Source organism: Rhinatrema bivittatum, chromosome 7 (assembly GCF_901001135.1).
Source record: "Rhinatrema bivittatum chromosome 7, aRhiBiv1.1, whole genome shotgun sequence".
Taxonomy (NCBI): Eukaryota; Metazoa; Chordata; class Amphibia; order Gymnophiona; family Rhinatrematidae; genus Rhinatrema; species Rhinatrema bivittatum.
Window position 1 is genome coordinate 260,162,876 of NC_042621.1, and position 18,056 is coordinate 260,180,931.

Here is an 18,056-nt window from a genome sequence, read left to right on the forward strand (position 1 = left end):
CTATTTAAATATTCAGTTTATGTGAAACAAGTGGCATAACACCATAAAATGTACAATATAGCAGCATGAATCTTGTTCACGCCCACCTGAGCTTTCCATGCTTCAGGTTCAGGAATGCAACACTGCAGGTACTAAGGGGCCTATGAATTAAAACTCACACTTAAAAAAACAAAAATTTAGTGTGGCCTTGCAAAAGAATCTAACATGCCTGTTAAATGCCACTTAACGAGTGATGCAATAAGATTTAGCCTGTGCAGGGTATGAAATGTCTCTGATGGCATGGCCATACTATTTTCATGCAGGACTGTGAACATTTTCTTTTTATATTGGGGAGGGAGAGGAGAGGACAGAGGGGCTCATTGGTTAGTCACCAGCTCCTAGGACGTAGGCTTCTTGCTTTTGTGACTGGCTAGGGACCCCCCCCCCAAACACTGCTGTTCCTCATCGGCCAGACTAACCACATCAAGGACAGAAATGGTCCTGACAATCATGACAATACCTTGGAGATTTATCATTGTACACACCACAAAAAAAACCTCTGTGCCTTGTAAATTGTGGTGTGTGGTGCAATGCTTGAAGAGCCTCTGTGATGTGTCATTGATTTATTTGAGAAGACACATTTGCTATGTGAATAATGTGTGTGTGTGAGTAAGAATTCCCTCAAAATGTGTGTGGTGGTTGTGTTTTGGTTTGGCAAAGAGAAGTGAGGTCCAATGTATTCACCCCCCCCCCCCCCCCCATGGGCCTATGGGTAAAGATTTACAGAAATGACAAACAGAAGTGTCATCTCATGTATCTGATCTTCATTTTTCAGACCTTCTTTATGCAGTTAGCCGAGCCCTCTCAATAGTGTGTATATTAGCAAGATATCACCTGGTCCAAGGCAGATATTAAATAGCATCTATTTAGTAAACACATGATAAATAGTCTGGACTGTGAGCATGCAACTTTATTTATCTTGCACATGCTAAAATCTCATTTGCATATGGCATTCTTTCATCTACATATGCAAACAGCTAATTTTAGAATACTCATGATTACATCTTTCTGGACCATGATCACATGCACAGGAAGCCTTATTGCATAGCATGCTAATTTTAGTATGCATAAGAGGGCCTGAGTATGCCCATTAAAGTTTATTGCATGGGCCTATAAGGGAGAAGGTCAATTTAACACTAATTTTGCATGAATATAAACCCATTACATCACAGGAGTAGGTTTATAGTTTATTTAATAGCTTAGATTATTAAATTTGCTATATTACCTTTCTCATTAATCAAAGTGCTGCAACTGGGCTGTGAGGGAGTCCACAGGAAACTCCCTCAGACCACCTTAAGGGACCAGCCACAGCTATCATATCTGGTCTTCCTTAAGTCCCAACCCAGCAAGGGATTCTGGTCCCAGGGAGAATCCCTTAAGCCTAGCCTAAGAAGGCAGGGTCTAGAAGGGTTAGAGAGGCCTCGGGGTGCAGACAGGGACCCATTCTATTGAAAGAACTGCTATCCGTGATGTCTGGGTGTTATCTGAACATAGGGTGAGCAGCATTTGTTTGCTTGACTTTCTTTCACTGTAAATAAGTTGCACATAAGAAAACAGCCAGAGTCTGCCTCCTTACCCCTTCTGGCTGATTCCCAAGCCATTATCGCCAGTTACCACATTGGCTTCTCTGCACAACAGAACTGCATGAGCCTTAGTGTTAATATCTGTGCTTGTGATGCCAATGCATTCTTTATTTAAGTAGCCGGAGGTGACAGGCTGAAGATGCAGAGCTGTGGTGAGGGATTAAATGCTGGCTCCCAGAGTGTACTGTTTGGGTTGGTGAGCAAAGGCAGAGCTGTTGGAAGTACCATAGATAGCTGCTTCCATGTAATTCTATATTTAGAGGACAATTGTGAAAGCCATGTGCTGGGTAAATGATGGACACCTAATGAACAGGGCAGGGTCACTATGGCCATCACAGTTTTTATGTCAGGGACAACTGTGGAAAACTTCAGGTTGAAATGAAAGAGGAGGAAAAATCCCTGAGTGGGAGTTTTCTCGGTTTTGCCAGTCCTCGCTCTTGGTAGCAGCTTTCTAGTGCCTTTATTGAGAGTTGTCTGTGGAAATGTGTTCGGTAAATAATGCCACAAGAGGAAGTCCCTTAAGTCATTTGTGCCAAACGAGCACCGCTTTCAGTGGCTCTGAAACAGAAACTAGACTCAGACTAGATTATGCACTCACACTCTCCGGTCTGCAGATCAGAATTTGTGGAATATACCCAATTTTAAAAGCTTCCACACTCAAGAAATTAGGAACAGGGCATTTTCAATTTCAGAGCCATCTATTTGGAATACATTGGATGCTCATCTTAGAAAGGAAAAAGGAACTTCGTGTAAACTGTTTATAAATTTCACAGGACAATTCCTTCTTAAAAATTATGTAAAGTGGAAAGTGGAGGTTTCATATATTTTTTTGGCAGGAACCATCCGGGTTGTCCCATCCTTTTGTTTTAATCATCAACCAACCCTCCTTCCACTGCTTTTTTTTTTTTAGTAAATTGCATGAAACACTGTGAAATTCATACATCGTTAAAGTGCACTTATAACCTGACAAAAATTATATTATTTTTTTTTCAATATTAAAAAACTGCCCAAAAGGCTTTTCAATTTCTGCATACAGACCGCCAGAACAGAAACTTAGCTGGATCAAGATGTAATATTAATGCCGCTGCTTCATCAAACCCGGCTTGCGCAAGTTTCGAAATCAATCCTTCTTCAGGAGTCAATGTTCTTAGAACAAAAGTTGTTCCCGTTTGAATCATCAAACTTCTCCCACTTCATCACTCCCTCAATTCATATTCGTATGTCTCTAGGGACATACGTAAAGTGTAAACAGGATGTGTGGCAGCATAGAACTGATTACAGCTCGACTGGACCAGCTTCTCAATTACCCTGAGACTCATTAATAAAAAAAAGCAATAATGAGTAGATGTGCAGCGGCATGAGGGGCAGTCCTGGATCTGTACCGTACCTCTCCACCATAAATAAATCACTGCCCCTGGAGTTAATTCAGGCAGCCGTTGTCACATTTTTTTCAATTAGCTGGTTAACATATCAAGAGTAACTAACTAATCATCCGTCATTTGACAAGCCTGAGGGTCTAAAGGAAAAGTCTTCTGATCAGAGTGGCATCTAGTGAGATTTTAAAGCCATGTGCTGGGCAGTTTTATTATTATTATTAATTGTATTAATATTATTAGTACTAAAAATAATGATGATTTTGCTGCCCGATGGCTTCACTGCTGCTCATTACTTGGCTTTCCAGCTTTGGCAGCTCCTTTGGGTGCCACGAGTCTTTGTTTGTTTGAAGCTGTCTGGACGCTTTTTTTCAGCCTCTCTCCCAACACAGTGGGCACGGTTACAGTTCTTGGCCAGGAAACACAGACGCATCTCCGTTTTGCAGCCCGTTCTGTACTGCTTGCTATCCAGAGAGTCCCTCTCCCTCTCTCTCTCTCTCTGCTCTGGCAAACCACAAGGGCAGGAGCCAGGTCCAGAGCTGAGCCTTGATTTTCTGCATTATGTGATCTCTCCCTGTGCATTTGGAAGGGCCCCCTTTACTGGGTATTTGATAGACAAGTGTTTTCCCAACCTCTTCAACCTGAGACTCACCTTCATGAACAAAAACATGTGCCATGCCAGCTTCCACAGAGCAGGCAGTGCGGACAAGGAGAGAACTAGTACGGTCAAAAGAAAACCCCAGGGATGCACTGAAGGCATTGGCGATTTCTTCCAGATTTTAAACAAAAGAGGGAGCGAAGGGATAGAGACGCCCATGAACCCACTGGAACAGACCAGTTCCCTCAGTGAGCAAGAGCAGGAGAAGGGAGAAGTCAGTGTAGTATGGGCAGCTGGCTTGGTAAATGACCGTGCCTGCCACATGTGGCTGACAGAGCTCTTTCACTGCTGCTCCTGTCACTCAGGAGTCACATCCAGTGCTCGGCGCAGGCCTTCCCATCTTACTCAGCCTTGGGGATAAGGCAGGCTGGAAGGACAAAGAGGAAGGGGGGGTGCCGTGCTATGCCTTCCGTGTGCCGCAGAAAGCAGGGCCCGACCGTACACATTCCAGGGCTCGTGCTGTAGCTAAGGAGGAGAGGGCTGTGTCGCTACACATGTGCTCGGGAAGGGACGCCTGCATTTTTGAGCCCCCACCGGTGTCTTTTTGTTGTGAGGTTGTGAGGAGCAGAGACCAGGCACCGGTGTGGATCAGGTGGTGGTGACTTTTCCATGGCATACTAGGTTAGATCTGATGGCGCACCAGTGTGCCATGCTATTTTGGCTGGGAAACGCTGTAACGGAGGGCAGTTTAAAGCTAGTGGCGCTTAAGCGGTGGAGTACTCAGGCATTTAAAGGATACAACCCTCATGCCACGTTCAACAGGGTCTGTGATTAAGAGGCCCCTGGGAGCGTAGATCTTCTCATTCTGCTCTTGGATATATTTCGAGATTTTCTTCAGCACCTACAAAAAAAAAAAAAAAATGTATTCAGTTCACTGGAGCAGTCAACCTGCTACTCTTGCCATCCCTCACCAGCTCCCATGCTTAGAGACAATCCTGCCATATCCATGATTCATTTCTTCCAGAAAGGAGATGTTTTTGCTTTAGTCTGCAAGACTTCAACTGCCTCAAACATTAATAGTATTGAAAAATTCAGAATGTGTAGGAAAGCTTCACAGTAAGCCAGAAGGTTGTTAATATTATTAGTTCAGTTTACATGGGCGCCCTGACTAAGGCATCTTCCATTAAAGTTCAACTTTTTAAAATGGAGTCACCCGCAGGTTTCTGCAGTCAACTGTTCACAGATTCCTATGGGAGAGAGAGCCCACAGACTTCTAATGATCAGCATTTTATAGTCCCCAAAAAATGGGTCAGATGTATTTATACTAGTTTGGGATGGTTTACCAAATATTCAAAAACCTGGTTTGGGATTATATAAAAAATGAGGATTAGGTTGTTCCACAGTGTAGCATGATGGCGTTTAACCAACAGGACATGAAAGAAGACACGCACTGTGCCACTTAAGGGAAGACACACACAAAGCACAATGTCCAGATTACATGAGAACAGCAGGTGTTGACACTAAGAACATAAGAAGTTGCCGTACTGGGTCAAGCCCAGCATCCTGTTTTCAACAGTGGCTAATCCAGGTTACAAGTACCTGGCAGGTACCCAAACATTAAGTAGATCCCATGCTACTAATGCCAGTAACAGAAGTGGCTATTCCCTAAGGGCCAGATATTCGTACCTACACGCGGACGTAGATTTGTGTGCACAACCCGGCGCGCCCAAATCTACACCCGATTTTATAACATGCGCGTGCAGCCACGCGCATGTTATAAAATCCGGGGTCGGCGCACGCAAGGGGGTGCAACTTGTGTGCGCCGAGCCCTAAGGGAGCCCCGACGGCTTTCCCCGTTCCCTCCGAGGCCGCTCCGAAATCGGAGCGGCCTCGGAGGGAACTTTTCTTCCACCCCCCCCCTTCCCCTCCCTTCCCCTATCTAACCTGCCCCCCCAGCCCTACCTACCAGTAAATCCTCCCCACCTTTATTTTTTTTTTACGCCTGCCTCTGGGCAGGCGTAGGTTGCGCATGCCAGCCAAGTGCTGGCGTGCGATGCCCAGGCCAGCAGCAGTGGAGAGGCCTCTGGCCACAACCCCATCCTGCCTCCAGACCGCCCTGCCCCACTCACGCCCTGCCCATTTTTTCAAGCCCCGGGACTTACACGCGTCCCGGGGCTTGTGCGCATCGCCGGGCCTATGCAAAATAGGCTTGGCGCGTGCAGGAATGGGTTTTCGGGTTTACGCGAATAATATACGCGCGTAACCCTTTTAAAAGCCACCCCTAAGTTAACTTAATAGCATATAATGGACTTCTCCTCCAGGAACTTATCCAAATGTTTTTTAAATCCAGCTACTATAACTGCACTAACCACATCCTAACAACAAATTCCAGAGCTTAATTGTGTGTTGAGTGAGAGATAATTTTCTCCAATTTGTTTTAAGTGTGCTACATGCTAACTTCATGGAGTGCCCCCTAGTCTTCTATTATCTGAAAGAGCAAACAACCAATTCACATTTACCAGTTCTAGACCTTTATCATATCCCCCCTCAGCCATCTCTTGCCCAAGCTGAACAGCCTTAACCTCTTTAGTCTTTCCTCATGGGGGAGCTGTTCCATCCCCTTTATCATTTCGGTCGCCCTTCTCTGTACCTTCTCCAGTGCAACCATATCTTTTTTGAGGTGTGGCAACCAGAACTGTATACAGCACTCAAGCTGCAGTCTCACCATGGAGCGATACAGAAGCATTATGACATTTTCCATTTTATTGACTATTCCTTTCTTAATAATTCCTAACATTCTGCTTGCTTTTTTGACTGCTGCAGCACACTGAGCTGATTATTTCAATGTATTATCCATCATGACGCCTAGATCTTTTTCCTGGGTGGTAGCTCCTAATATGGAACTTAACATCGTGTAACTATAGCATGGTTTCTTTTTCCCTATATGCATCACCTTGCACTTATCCACATTAAATTTCATCTGCCATTTGGATGCCCAATTTTCCAGTCTCACAAGGTCCTCCCGCAATTTATCACAATCTGCTTGTGATTTAACTACTCTGAACAATTTTGTGTCATTCGCAAATCTGATAACCTCACCGGTCCAAGAACAGATCCTGAGGCACTCCACTGTTTACCTTTTTCCACTGAGAAAACTGACCATTTAGTTTCCACTCTGAATTACCAAAGGAGAAAACGTGTTTTACAAATTGTCTGAAAATCATCCCAACATAGGAATCCAATAACCATTCAGTGCCTAAATGTTTAACATCTTTGCATTTGCTGAGTCTCTTGTGTCATAGATAAAATACTCAATTTTCTTTCCCTCTCCAACTCCATCTTTTCAAGAAGTTTCTTGCACTTTAATAAGGTTTAAGCAAGTTCTTTCTGGTCAGTCAGAAATGTACAAGATAGGCAATGTCACAAACAGTTCTCTGCTTATGTAGTGCTAACATCTTTCTTAGCTGAGAGAAAAAGATTTATAGATACTCACTTACTACTGGGCTCTTGTACTTTTCTTCTTCCCCCCTTCATTTATTTTGGGGTTTTTTTTCCTCCATTTTGCTAAAATATCTTAATTTTCTTCCATTTGCTTTCAATCTCCTTCCTTTCCACAGTCTCCCATGTCTCTGCTCCTTTTCTGAACATTATTTCCCCTAACTTCCAAGTGACTTAAACTGCTTGGTCGTTTCTCGGCATTTGAGACTTATTTATCTTTAATTCTGCCCCTGTGCCTCAGAGACAAAGGCCTCTTCAAAGAATAAGTCTACCACACTGTCCTGATCTAAAGGAGCTATAATAAAGGCAACAAATCTTAATGTTAAGGGGAATACAAGTAAGAGGCAAAGGGAACTGGTCTGGCTCTCCTAAGAGGTGGCTGGAAAAAAAAAGGCAAAAAAGGTCAGCATTCAAAACGTACAAAAGTATCGGAAAAATAAGAACACGGGAGCAGACATGGAAAGGAAATCAGGACAGCTAAAGCTGAAATGGAAGAAAGGATTGCCAGAGAAGTAAAGTGGTGACAAAGCATTCTTCGGATACGTCGGAGGAAGGCTGGAGATGGTATTGTAAGATTGAAAGGAGACAGGGATCAATGCCTGGAGGAAGATGGGTCATAAGCAGAAATATTAAACATATACTTCAGTTTGGTGACCACCACTACAGAAGACCATAGAGTGGGCCTGCAACCGACTGACAGAACTGCAGATGGGTGTAGGATGGATAGCACCCCATTTACAGAAGAGAGCGTTTGGGTGGACCTGGCAAAGCTGAAAGTGGACAAGATTATGGGGCCTGGTGCCATACATCCCATCCGAGGATACTAAAGCAACTCAGAGAGGTGCGGGTGGGCCCGCTGAAGGACCTTTCAATAGATCCTTGGTGATGGGAGTGGTGATGCAAGATTGAAGAAGCATCGAGGAGGCTGGAAACTACAGACAGGTTAGCCTCACCTCTGTGATGGGAAAATTAATGGAGACCCTGCTGAAGGAAAGGAGAGTGAACTATCTACAATCTAGTAAGTTGCTGAATCTGAGGCAAAATGTTCTTTTTTTTTTTTTTTTTACCAGAGGAAGGTCATGTCAAACAAGTCTAAATGATATTTTTGATTGGGTGACTATTTTATTTATTTATTTATTTATTTATTTAACATTTTTCTATACCGACCTTCATGGTTAAATACCATATCAGGACGGTTTACATCGAACAGGGATAAAAATAATTAGGTAAAGGAAGAGACAAAGTTACATTAAACGAGGACCGTGAACTTGGAAGCTTAGGTAGCTGGAAGAAAAGAGATAAAGTTAAGTTAAAGAAAAGAGAAATAACAGGATGTGCAGGGAAAAAAATATTCTTTTTTGGTTAGTTTTCAGGAGGGTTTTTTTTCCCATGAATTTCAGTTCATAGATTGCTTGATTCGTTTCATTTGTGTGAAGAAAAAAATCAAACAATGTAAAAAAGAAAACCAAAATGGCCAAAAAAACAAAAAATGAGCCCTCCCTCCCACTCTCCCGGAAAAATCCCAGGGCCAGGATCCCATCCCCCCCCCCCCCCCCCCCAGCTCCACTTACCCAGTCTGGTGGGGATCCGCCAGCTCAGACAAGGCCAAAGCCTTGGACTTCCGTAGGCCGAGGCCGCAGCAGATCGCCATAGCCTCAGAGTATGCAAGGGCCGAGGCTTCAGCCTAGTCCTAAGCCTGATGCCTGGGCCTCAGCTGGAGCCTGGACTCAGGTCCAACATTGTGGCACAGCCCGGAGGCCGGGTCCCAACATTGGACCCTCGGCTGTACCCAAACATGACGCTGCGGCCCGACCCGGAGGCTGGGACCCAACGCCTGGAATCAGGTTCCGACAATGAGGCCTCGGCCTGATTTCACAACCCGACCCAAAGGTCGTGTTTTGACACCAGGGCCTACATTGCTGTACATCAAAATGGTGCTGTCTGTTGGGGTGAATGTGCCGGAGTTAATTAACTCTGGTGCAACTCCAGCGGATGCCATTTTTGTGTTTCAGGAAGAAGAAAGAAGAGGACGTGTGAAGAGGAGCTTCCAGGCCTGGGCTCTGAATCCCAGATGTTGGGACCCGGCCTTCTGGCTGAGGCCCAGGCATTGGGCCTGAGCTCTGGCCTAGGTACCAGGGTCGGGACCCGACACCAGGTCAGGTCACAGCGTCAGGCTTTTGCCCTAGCCAAGGCCCCAGCTTCAGGACCCGGCCTCTCTAGCTGGGTCCAGGCCAAGGCCCCTGCATCAGGACCCAGCCTTCGATGGATACCTGACAGATCAGGTAAGGTTTCATTTTTGTTTTTTTTTTTAATTTCAGGGGTCTTGGCCAAGTCCAAGTCCCCGGTGTTGAACTTGGGCTTAGGCTGTGGTCCTTGCTTTGGGCCTCAGCCTATGCTCAAGTGTGATGCCAGCGTCTTGGCCTAGGCCCAAAGCTGGGGCCTCGCCTAGGGCATAAGTCACAGCCCCTGCTTTGGGCCTTGGCTTATGCCGTAGGCAAGGGCCTGGCTTTGGACCTAGACCTAGGCCCAATGTATTTGTTAAAATGAAATGAACGAATAAAGTTTTTCTTTCGGGAGGCCCCCGATTCATTTTGGGCCCCCAAATGAAACAAATTAGCCTTATTCATCGCATTTTGCACTTTTGTTGTAAACGAATGCATATCCCTAGTGACTAGAGAATTAGATCAAGGACGAGCACTTAATGTGATTTACCTCGATTTTCAGCAAGCTTTTGATACATATAGGAGACTCATGAACAAAATGAGCCTGGGAGTAGGTCCTAAGATTCTGGAATGGATTAGAAATTGGTTGATTAATAGATGACAAGGGGTAGTAATAATTGGAACTCACTCCCAGAAGAGAAGGGTGATAAGTAGAGTGCCTCAGGAATCAGTTTTGGGTCTTGTTCTTTTCAATATCTTTGAGTGATTTTGTGGAGGAGTTAGTAGGTAAAGTCTGTTTTTTTGCAGATGACACTAAGATCTATAAAAGAGTGGACATCCCTGAAGGAGTAGAGAAAATGAGAAGTGATCTAAGAAAGCTTGAAGTCAAAGCATCTAGGAGTAAATACCAAGAAGTGCAGAGTTATGCATTTGAGGAATATTAATCCAAAGGAGCTGTACATGATGGGGGTGGGGACGAGAGACTGATGTGCATGGACCAGGAGAGAGACCTGATGATCTGATGATCATCAGGTCTCTCTCCTGGTCCATGCACGGACCAGGAGAGAGACCTGGTGATCTGATGATCGGAAGGTAATGAAGTAATCTGACGAGGGGGTGGCTTGGGCTAGAGAGATACGGAGCTGCATAGAGAAAGGTGTAACTAGCAGGAAAAGGAAGTGATTATGCCTCTATACAGGCCATTTGTGAGGTTTCACGTGAAAAACTGTGTTCAGTCCTGAAAGCTATATCTCAAAAAAGACAGAGATAAATTAGAAGAGTCAGCCCAAAATGGTGTGGGATCTACACCACAAGACATGAGATGAGGCTGAAAGACCTATGTATGTACAATATACCCTAGAAGAGAGGGGGATATATTACAGACTTTTAAATACCTGAAAGGTAGTAGTAATGGACAAAAAATCAAACCTTTTTCCAATGGAAAGGAGCTGGAGTAATGATATGAAGCTCCAAGGGAGCAGACTCTGGAACAATGTCAGAAAATATTTTTTCACGGAGAGGGTGGTGGATGACTGGAATGTGCTCCTGGAAGAGGTAGTGAGGACAAGAACAGTAACAGAATTCAAAAGGGAGTGAGATAAACAAAGAGGTTCTCTAGTGGCTAAAAAAATAGAAATTGTAACTTTCGGTGAAACATTTCTGCATGAAGCGGTAGTTACATCTAGCCTGTAAGAACATAAGAACATAAGAAATTGCCATGCTGGGTCAGACCAAGGGTCCATCAAGCCCAGCATCCTGTTTCCAACAGAGGCCAAAACCAGGCCACAAGATCCTGGCATTTACCCAAACACTAAGAACCCATGCTACTGATGCAATTAATAGCAGTGGCTATTCCCTAAGTATAATGTGTGGTATATTAAAGGGATACGTGGGGACATATCTTACAGTTCATGTATGTTTTAGCTATCTAGCTGTTTACATACTTTAACAAAGTTTGATCAAGTTCACTCATGATGGTAATAGGGCAGGGGCAGTCTGTTCTTCTGCTTCTTCAGCCAGGGTGTCTGTGCATCACAGGAAGAAATGTATAAGAATAAATAAATCTAAAGTTACTAAAAAAAAAGAAATATAAATAAATAAAGTTGGGAGAGGAGGTCTCGCCATCCATTGCTTTTGTGGCTTGGATGGGTCCTTCTTAACTTTGGGTTAAACCTACATAGAGCGGCACCTTGCTGGGCAGACTGATGGACCATTTTGCTCTTTATCTGCTGACATTTACTATGTTACAGGTATGCTACACTTCACATCCATTATTCATTGTACTTGTAGTTTTGCTAGGATGTTATATTATGTTATGATTTATTGATTCTATTATTGTCTTGCATTTGCTCTTTTCTTATGAAGTAATTTTATTGTATTATTATTATTGCCTTGGGCATTACTATAATTGAAAGGTGGTAAAAAACAAAAACTGATGATGATTGATAATGATGATGCTTCCTGTCCACAGACACAACATACCTTTTCATAGTGGGTTTCCATGCACAGAAAGATGAAATAGGCAGTAGCACATGCGAGGCAACCCTCGAGATATGAGCTGCCTCCAATCTTCTCAGCTTCTACATAGTAATTGTTCAGATTTTTCACAGTTTCCTCAAAGAGCTGCCTCTCAATCTGATACAAAGATAGGAACAACATAGAGGACCTCTTTTAAGTTGGAGTTGGCTTAATGAGAATTTGGAAATATTCCAGCTCTACCCTTACATTTGCTTGAGGCTTTATACTCGCAAAATATTAGGAAGTAAATGAAAAAAATGGTTATTTAAAAAAACAAAACAAAAAACAGAAATATTAGAATGGAAAATTTAGTATCCATATTTGAAATGTTGTCTTTTCCTTTTGACTTTTAGTGAAAATTACAAGGAACAGTTCAAGTCATAGAAAAATATCTAGAATCTATAAAGATGGTACTCTTTCTCCTCAATATTTTGCTTTATTGATTGAAAAAGCAAATAAACAAGAGTCAAAATTTCCTAGATCAGGGACATAGGCAGATATTCTGATAAGAAGCACATAGAAACATAGAAAGCGACTGTGGGCGATAAGGACTGTCAGGCGCATCCAGTCTGCCCAGTTGACTTCCTGGTGCGGTGCCGTAGACCCCAGCACTATGAGAATATTTTCCAAAAATTACCAACAGTATAAAATTGTTGCAGTGGGCAGAATAGCATACATTTCCAGACCTGTCCTGAGGTTTGGATGTAAATTTAGGTCTTCCCATTGTGTTGAACCCCTGAGGGCAGCTTCTTTCCAATCGCCTCACTCCTCCACATTAATTTTATCCTGTCTTTTCTCTACATTTTTCTCTGTTTATGGCCTTGCTCACCTGCACTCCCCCACACTCTTTCATGCAAATGCCTGTTCAGAAGACCTAGATATTTTTTTTTCTCTTTTATGCCTATGCTTGCATTTCTCCTTACTTAATTAGACAAAAAAATGGCATTAACATTCACTTTCTTCCATTCCCCTGTGGTAATTCCAGCTCTCTGAAGAAAGATGCTCGGTAAAAGCTTGTGCTCCACTGATTAATGACTAATCTTCACTGACAGGCCGCAGGAGCACCTAAGACGTACGTCAGCTGCTTACTGCACTGGCAGAAACTGCAGGAAAAATAAATAACTTTTTTTTTTTTTCAAATGGTCATAAAAATAGCACCTGCCATTTTCTGCGTACTACAAGCCCAGCATAGCAAGTTCGTTCATAAAATGTGAGGCAGCAAAAAAAAAAAAAAACCAAACCAAAACAAAACAAAACAACTGAATAGCTTTAGAGCAAGACATGCAGGAAAAAAACATTTGAATAACAACTAGTCCAGAAAAGTATGAGGTCAATATTCAAAGGGACTTAGCCGGACAAATCTATGGTTCTAAATATTTCTGCCCACTGTCCAGATAAGTCTTAGCCGGAGAAGTCATTATCCAGCTAAATTTTATTCGGATTTTTAAAAAAGTGGTGTCCCGAGAGTGGGGGCTTAAACTTACCCGGATAGCACGGAATATCACCGAGTCGGTCGAGTCATTGTAAAATCAGGTCTAAAGGTATCCAGGTATGTATCTGAATAACTTTGACTGTAACCGGCTGTATTTAGTATATGTTCAACGTATAGCCGGTAAAGTGGCTGCAAAATAATTTAAAAAAAATAAAATAAAGAAAGAAGGTTTGTGAGCCTTCAGGCCTGATCCTGCAGACCCCTATTCTATAAAACGCTCTGAAATAAGCGTGGGGTAACGCCCAATTCGGCCCAGCTATCAAATTTTTTGCAAAAAAAAGAAGCAACTGTAGGAATCCTGAGGTCACTCCTCTCCTCCTCTTTCCTTGATATTTTCCCTCAGAAGTCCCCAAGCTCCCTCCTGGCCCCTCTGAAGCCCTAAGCCAGCTGCTCCCAGTTGCTTCCAACATTGCTCTCGAGAGCCGTCCATAAATGATGTCACACTGTTTTTTTGGCATGAAATCAACCCCCACCCCCTCTCGTCACACTTCATCACAAATCTTAGAAACCCCCCCCTCATCACTAAAGTGGTAACCCCTCCCCCCCCCCGGCGGAGCGTGACATCATTTATGGATGACCCCTGACAGCAACGCTGGAAGCGGCCGGGAGTGGTTAAGAACCTGCTGTGCCCGGCCCGGGGTTTCAGGGGATGCGGAGGAGTGGGGGATAGAGGTTGTGGGTGGCGGCAGCTGGAAGCGGCCGGGAGTGGTTAAGAACCTGCTGTGCCCGGCCCGGGGTTTCAGGGGATGCGGAGGAGTGGGGGATAGAGGTTGTGGGTGGCGGCAGCAGGGGGGGGGCTCAAAGACCTTTCAAACAAATATCAAGGAAGGAGGGTGGGGCCCGTCTCAGGGCACTGCAGTCACATCTTCTTCCTCTTTTTTTTTTTAATGTAGTTAGTTTTGGGGGAGTGGGTGGGATTTGGCCCTAGCCTGTACTTATTTCAGAGTGTTTTGTGGGGTAGAGGGGCTTTAGGATCAGATGAGCCCAATAGCAGATTCTGGAATGGGTATGCAATAAGTTGATTATAGTCTACATAGTAAAGTCTCCTAAAAATGCCCAATAATGGGATAACCAGCATCTATCAACATCTGATTTGACCATAAAATAGCTGATATCAAAGAGGTAAAAGTTTGTATAGTTCATCATGTGTCATTAAAATGCTCAGGGCCTTGTTGAATGTCCCGATCACGAATCTCGATAGCCCGCAGCAAAAATTCCCAATACAAGTGTTTATGGCTGCCCGGTGTGAAATTACTTTGGCTTGGAAAAGTAACCTAGCATCATCTATATCTATTGTATTTGATGGTTTGTTCAGGATCTATTGATTGTCTAAGATACCTGCTATTCAACACAGTATTGTTTATCCAAATATGATACAATATGGTCACCCTTGGAGGCATGGCTTGCAGAGCAAAAATCGTAAAGCTTTTGATGGTTTGTTTGGATTTGTTTATATAGTACTCAGTGGATATGTTCACTATTTTATGAATATGTCATCTAGAGAAGTGCTCTCGTGTTAGATGCTAAAGATCTAGTCATCATTATTGCTAATAATTCTCTTGATGATAATCTTCACGTTGATATCCTCTCTCTCTGTCGTCGTGTAGTTCCTTGGGGGGAGGGGGGAGTGAGGTGGTGGTAATCGTGAACTACCTTTATTGTAATTTGATTTGACACTGTTGTACATATTGTTATGTATGTCACAATAAACCAGACACATTCAGGGCCCAATATTCAAAGGGCTTTCAGCGCTATTTAGCTGAATAAGCAGGTCTTATGCAGCTAAGTAGCAGCCACTGAATATGTGCCTACATTCAGCGGCTGCTGCTTAGCCGTACAAGTCCCTTATATGGCTGAAAGGTACACACACAGAAAGTAGGCATGTACTGGGCGGATTGGGGGCTAATTACCGATATTCAGAGTTGGCTACATAAGTTTACATCTGTTTAGATGCCAGGTCTAAACTTAGTCCAGGTAGACTTGTCTGGCCAAGTGCACACACATACGCATGTATTCAGTAGCTTTGCCGTGCCACTGAATATACATCGTAGCGTAGCTGGATTAATTCCAACCAGTTAAGTTACTTACACGGCCAGCTCTGGATATCAGGGCCCTCAATGTCTTACTTATTCAGTTTCTTTGCCTATTGGGCTCACTGGAATGATAATGAAATATTGCAAACTGTTATTTACTGATACTGACAGATATTTTTGAAGCACGTTGAGGGCTTTTGACCATCTGGAATATTTTTTATTTTAAGATTTAGCTTGTAGTCGCTTTATTAGGACCTTTTTATCTATTTGGCATCTTAGAGGGAGCGTTATTTTCTGCAAGAGAATGTTAAAAAGCAGACCTGGACATTTGGACAAGTCTCTGTTTACATTTTTTTTTTAATGGGTGTCTTGTGGATAGAGTCTTGCATTTTCAGTTTTTGTTTTATTTTTCCTGGGAATTTCAGTGATATAAAAGACAAAAATCAGTGAAAAGGTCATTTTTCTACTGATGATTTTTGTTATAGCATTAAAATTCCCAAGAAAACTAAAAACAAAGGTCCTTACTTGTGGAGTATGAATGTGCTCAGAAAATCTCATATTCCCTGGGATATTACTAATGAGTAAATTAATCTTGTGTCAGAGAAAACTACAGCATTGGAGACTTCTATACAAGATGCAGAATGCCCTATTCACTCATATTCAGGACTTAGAAAAATGAATAGCCTAAAGCTATTTTCTCAGGTTGGCGAATAAAAAATAAAAAGCACAGCTCAGAGGCCCTGCATATCTTGGTAAAACATGAATAACCCCCTCTCCCTCCTTTCTGTGTTTTTGGCTAGCCCCTCTCTCAAGCCTGGAATACATTATCAAATTCATTAGCATATTCATGATCCTTGCTAACCTTCTCTGGCTATATTTGATCTTAGAGCCTGGTTAATTTATACATTTCAATTGTCCTCCTGGACCACCCTTGTACACTTCTGGCGATGCTCAGCCCACACGTACATTTAAAACACTGCTTTAGGCAATTTTGTGTTGAATTTTGTGCCTTACTTCATTTGTGAGTGAGGAGGAGACGAATAATTGTTTTAAATAAACAGAGCAGGAGTGTGAGCTGCATTCTTCGAAATGTCTGACCGCCCACTTACATTTTAAGGCTTCCTCGAGGAACTCCTTTAGTATTATTTATACAGTTTAAAAAAAAAAAAAATGTTCCTTTACTTATAACCAGCTCTTGATTTAGACATTTCCTCAGTTAAGTTATCCATGCTGAATCCCTGATTTTCCTCCTATATCTGCGCCCTGATTTACTTAGGTTCGTGTTTGTGGAGTGTCTAAGGAGAAGGCGTTCACATACATTTAAAAAAAACAACAACATGTAGATGAATATCTGCTGGGGAATTAAATAAATCAAAAGAGAAAAGGAAGAGCATCGTACCAAGCCCAACATTATGTCCTCAAAGGACTGGGTAAACAGTGGCTGAATATTGTTTTTTTTTCCCAGATATCCCGTGACATAAAGGAAGATACTTGTCAACTATCCATTCTGTTTTGAAACACGCAAAGACTTATTTGGAAAGTCCCAGGAGGCAGAACTTGCCTACATTCTCCATTTTCCTGACTTGCTCCACCTCTGGCCGTGCCCGCAAATGGTCATTCCCGTGTTTAAATCCACGGCGCTTACTCATCTGTATGAGGTCTCCACTCAAAATAGGTTTATTCTTGCTCAGAGCAGGACCGAGACTGAGCAGCGTTCCTTTTGCCCACTGTTCCTTAGGGGAGGAAAAAAATGTGGAGGGGGGGTCAATATTCAAAGCCGGCCGATTTAAGTAACTTAGCCGGTTAGAACTTATCTGGCTAAGCTATGATGCGTATTCAGCGGCACGTTGAATACCCCGATACGTTTATACGTCTGTGCATATAACTGAGCACTTAGCCGTATAAGTCTAACCGGCTAAGGTTAGACCTGCTCCACGGGATGATTAGCTTAGCCGAAAAAATCCCACAGCTAAGTCCGAATATCGGCAGTTAGCCACATACGTTGTCCGGCTAACTCGCTCCACCCTGATCCGCCCACTACACGGCTACTTTTTATGCGGCTACCTTTTTAGCTGTATAAAGTGGCAGCTGCTGAACACGGGCTCCTATTTAGCGGCTGCTACTTAGCAAAGAAAGTCCCAGATATTAAGAAACACCCCCCCCCCCCCCCCCCATTTTTCATTTTCTTTTTCTCCGATGGGAAATCAGGACATCTGCCTATGCCATCCTCTTTCCTGGTAGTCCATCCAGTTCCGCTGGCGTGGAATCATAAAGCAATCTCAGGGAAGAGTTGCTAAAGAAGGCTCTGCAATGGCTGCTGCAGCACATCGCGCCTCTTGCGAAAACCCTCACAGTTCCACCGTTTCCTTTGCAAACGGTACAAACTGTGCCGCAAATCCTTTTTGTGCTGCTTCCACGTGAACGTGCAGGGGGCAAGGATCTCTCTAGCGCAGCAGCTCTGGAGCAGCAGAAATCTTCAGTGCGCCATACTCATGGGAGCTGAATTTCAGAACCAACGCTGAGTGACGGGGTTGCGGCTGAAAACTGGCTTAAAGATAGCTGTAACCTAGCCGGCTGCATTTAAGACAACTGACCCTGTGCAAAGGGGTAGCTGCCTAACTTAATCAGCCGGTGCTGAAACTTCATTCTAGCTGGCTAAGTTCCCCCTGTCACAACCGTGCTTCTGAGATGCTCACTTTTTGAGCATATAGCTGCCTAGTGAACCTTGGGTGCCTTAAATTTAGCCACTCGGAAGAAGGCA

General features: G+C 43.4%; 1 protein-coding gene across 1 annotated transcript in view; it reads right to left on the reverse strand.

The window, feature by feature from the left end:
- Positions 1-4,347: 4,347 nt before the first annotated feature.
- The window catches only part of LOC115096221 (golgin subfamily A member 7B-like), an 88,778-nt gene continuing 75,069 nt past the window's right edge, over positions 4,348-18,056 (reverse strand). Inside the window, exons 3-4 of the mRNA XM_029610731.1 lie at positions 11,735-11,887; positions 4,348-4,494 (exon numbers count right to left, since the gene is read on the reverse strand). Of these exons, the coding sequence (XP_029466591.1) occupies positions 4,348-4,494; positions 11,735-11,887 (300 nt within the window). The remainder of the gene's footprint in view (positions 4,495-11,734; positions 11,888-18,056) is intronic.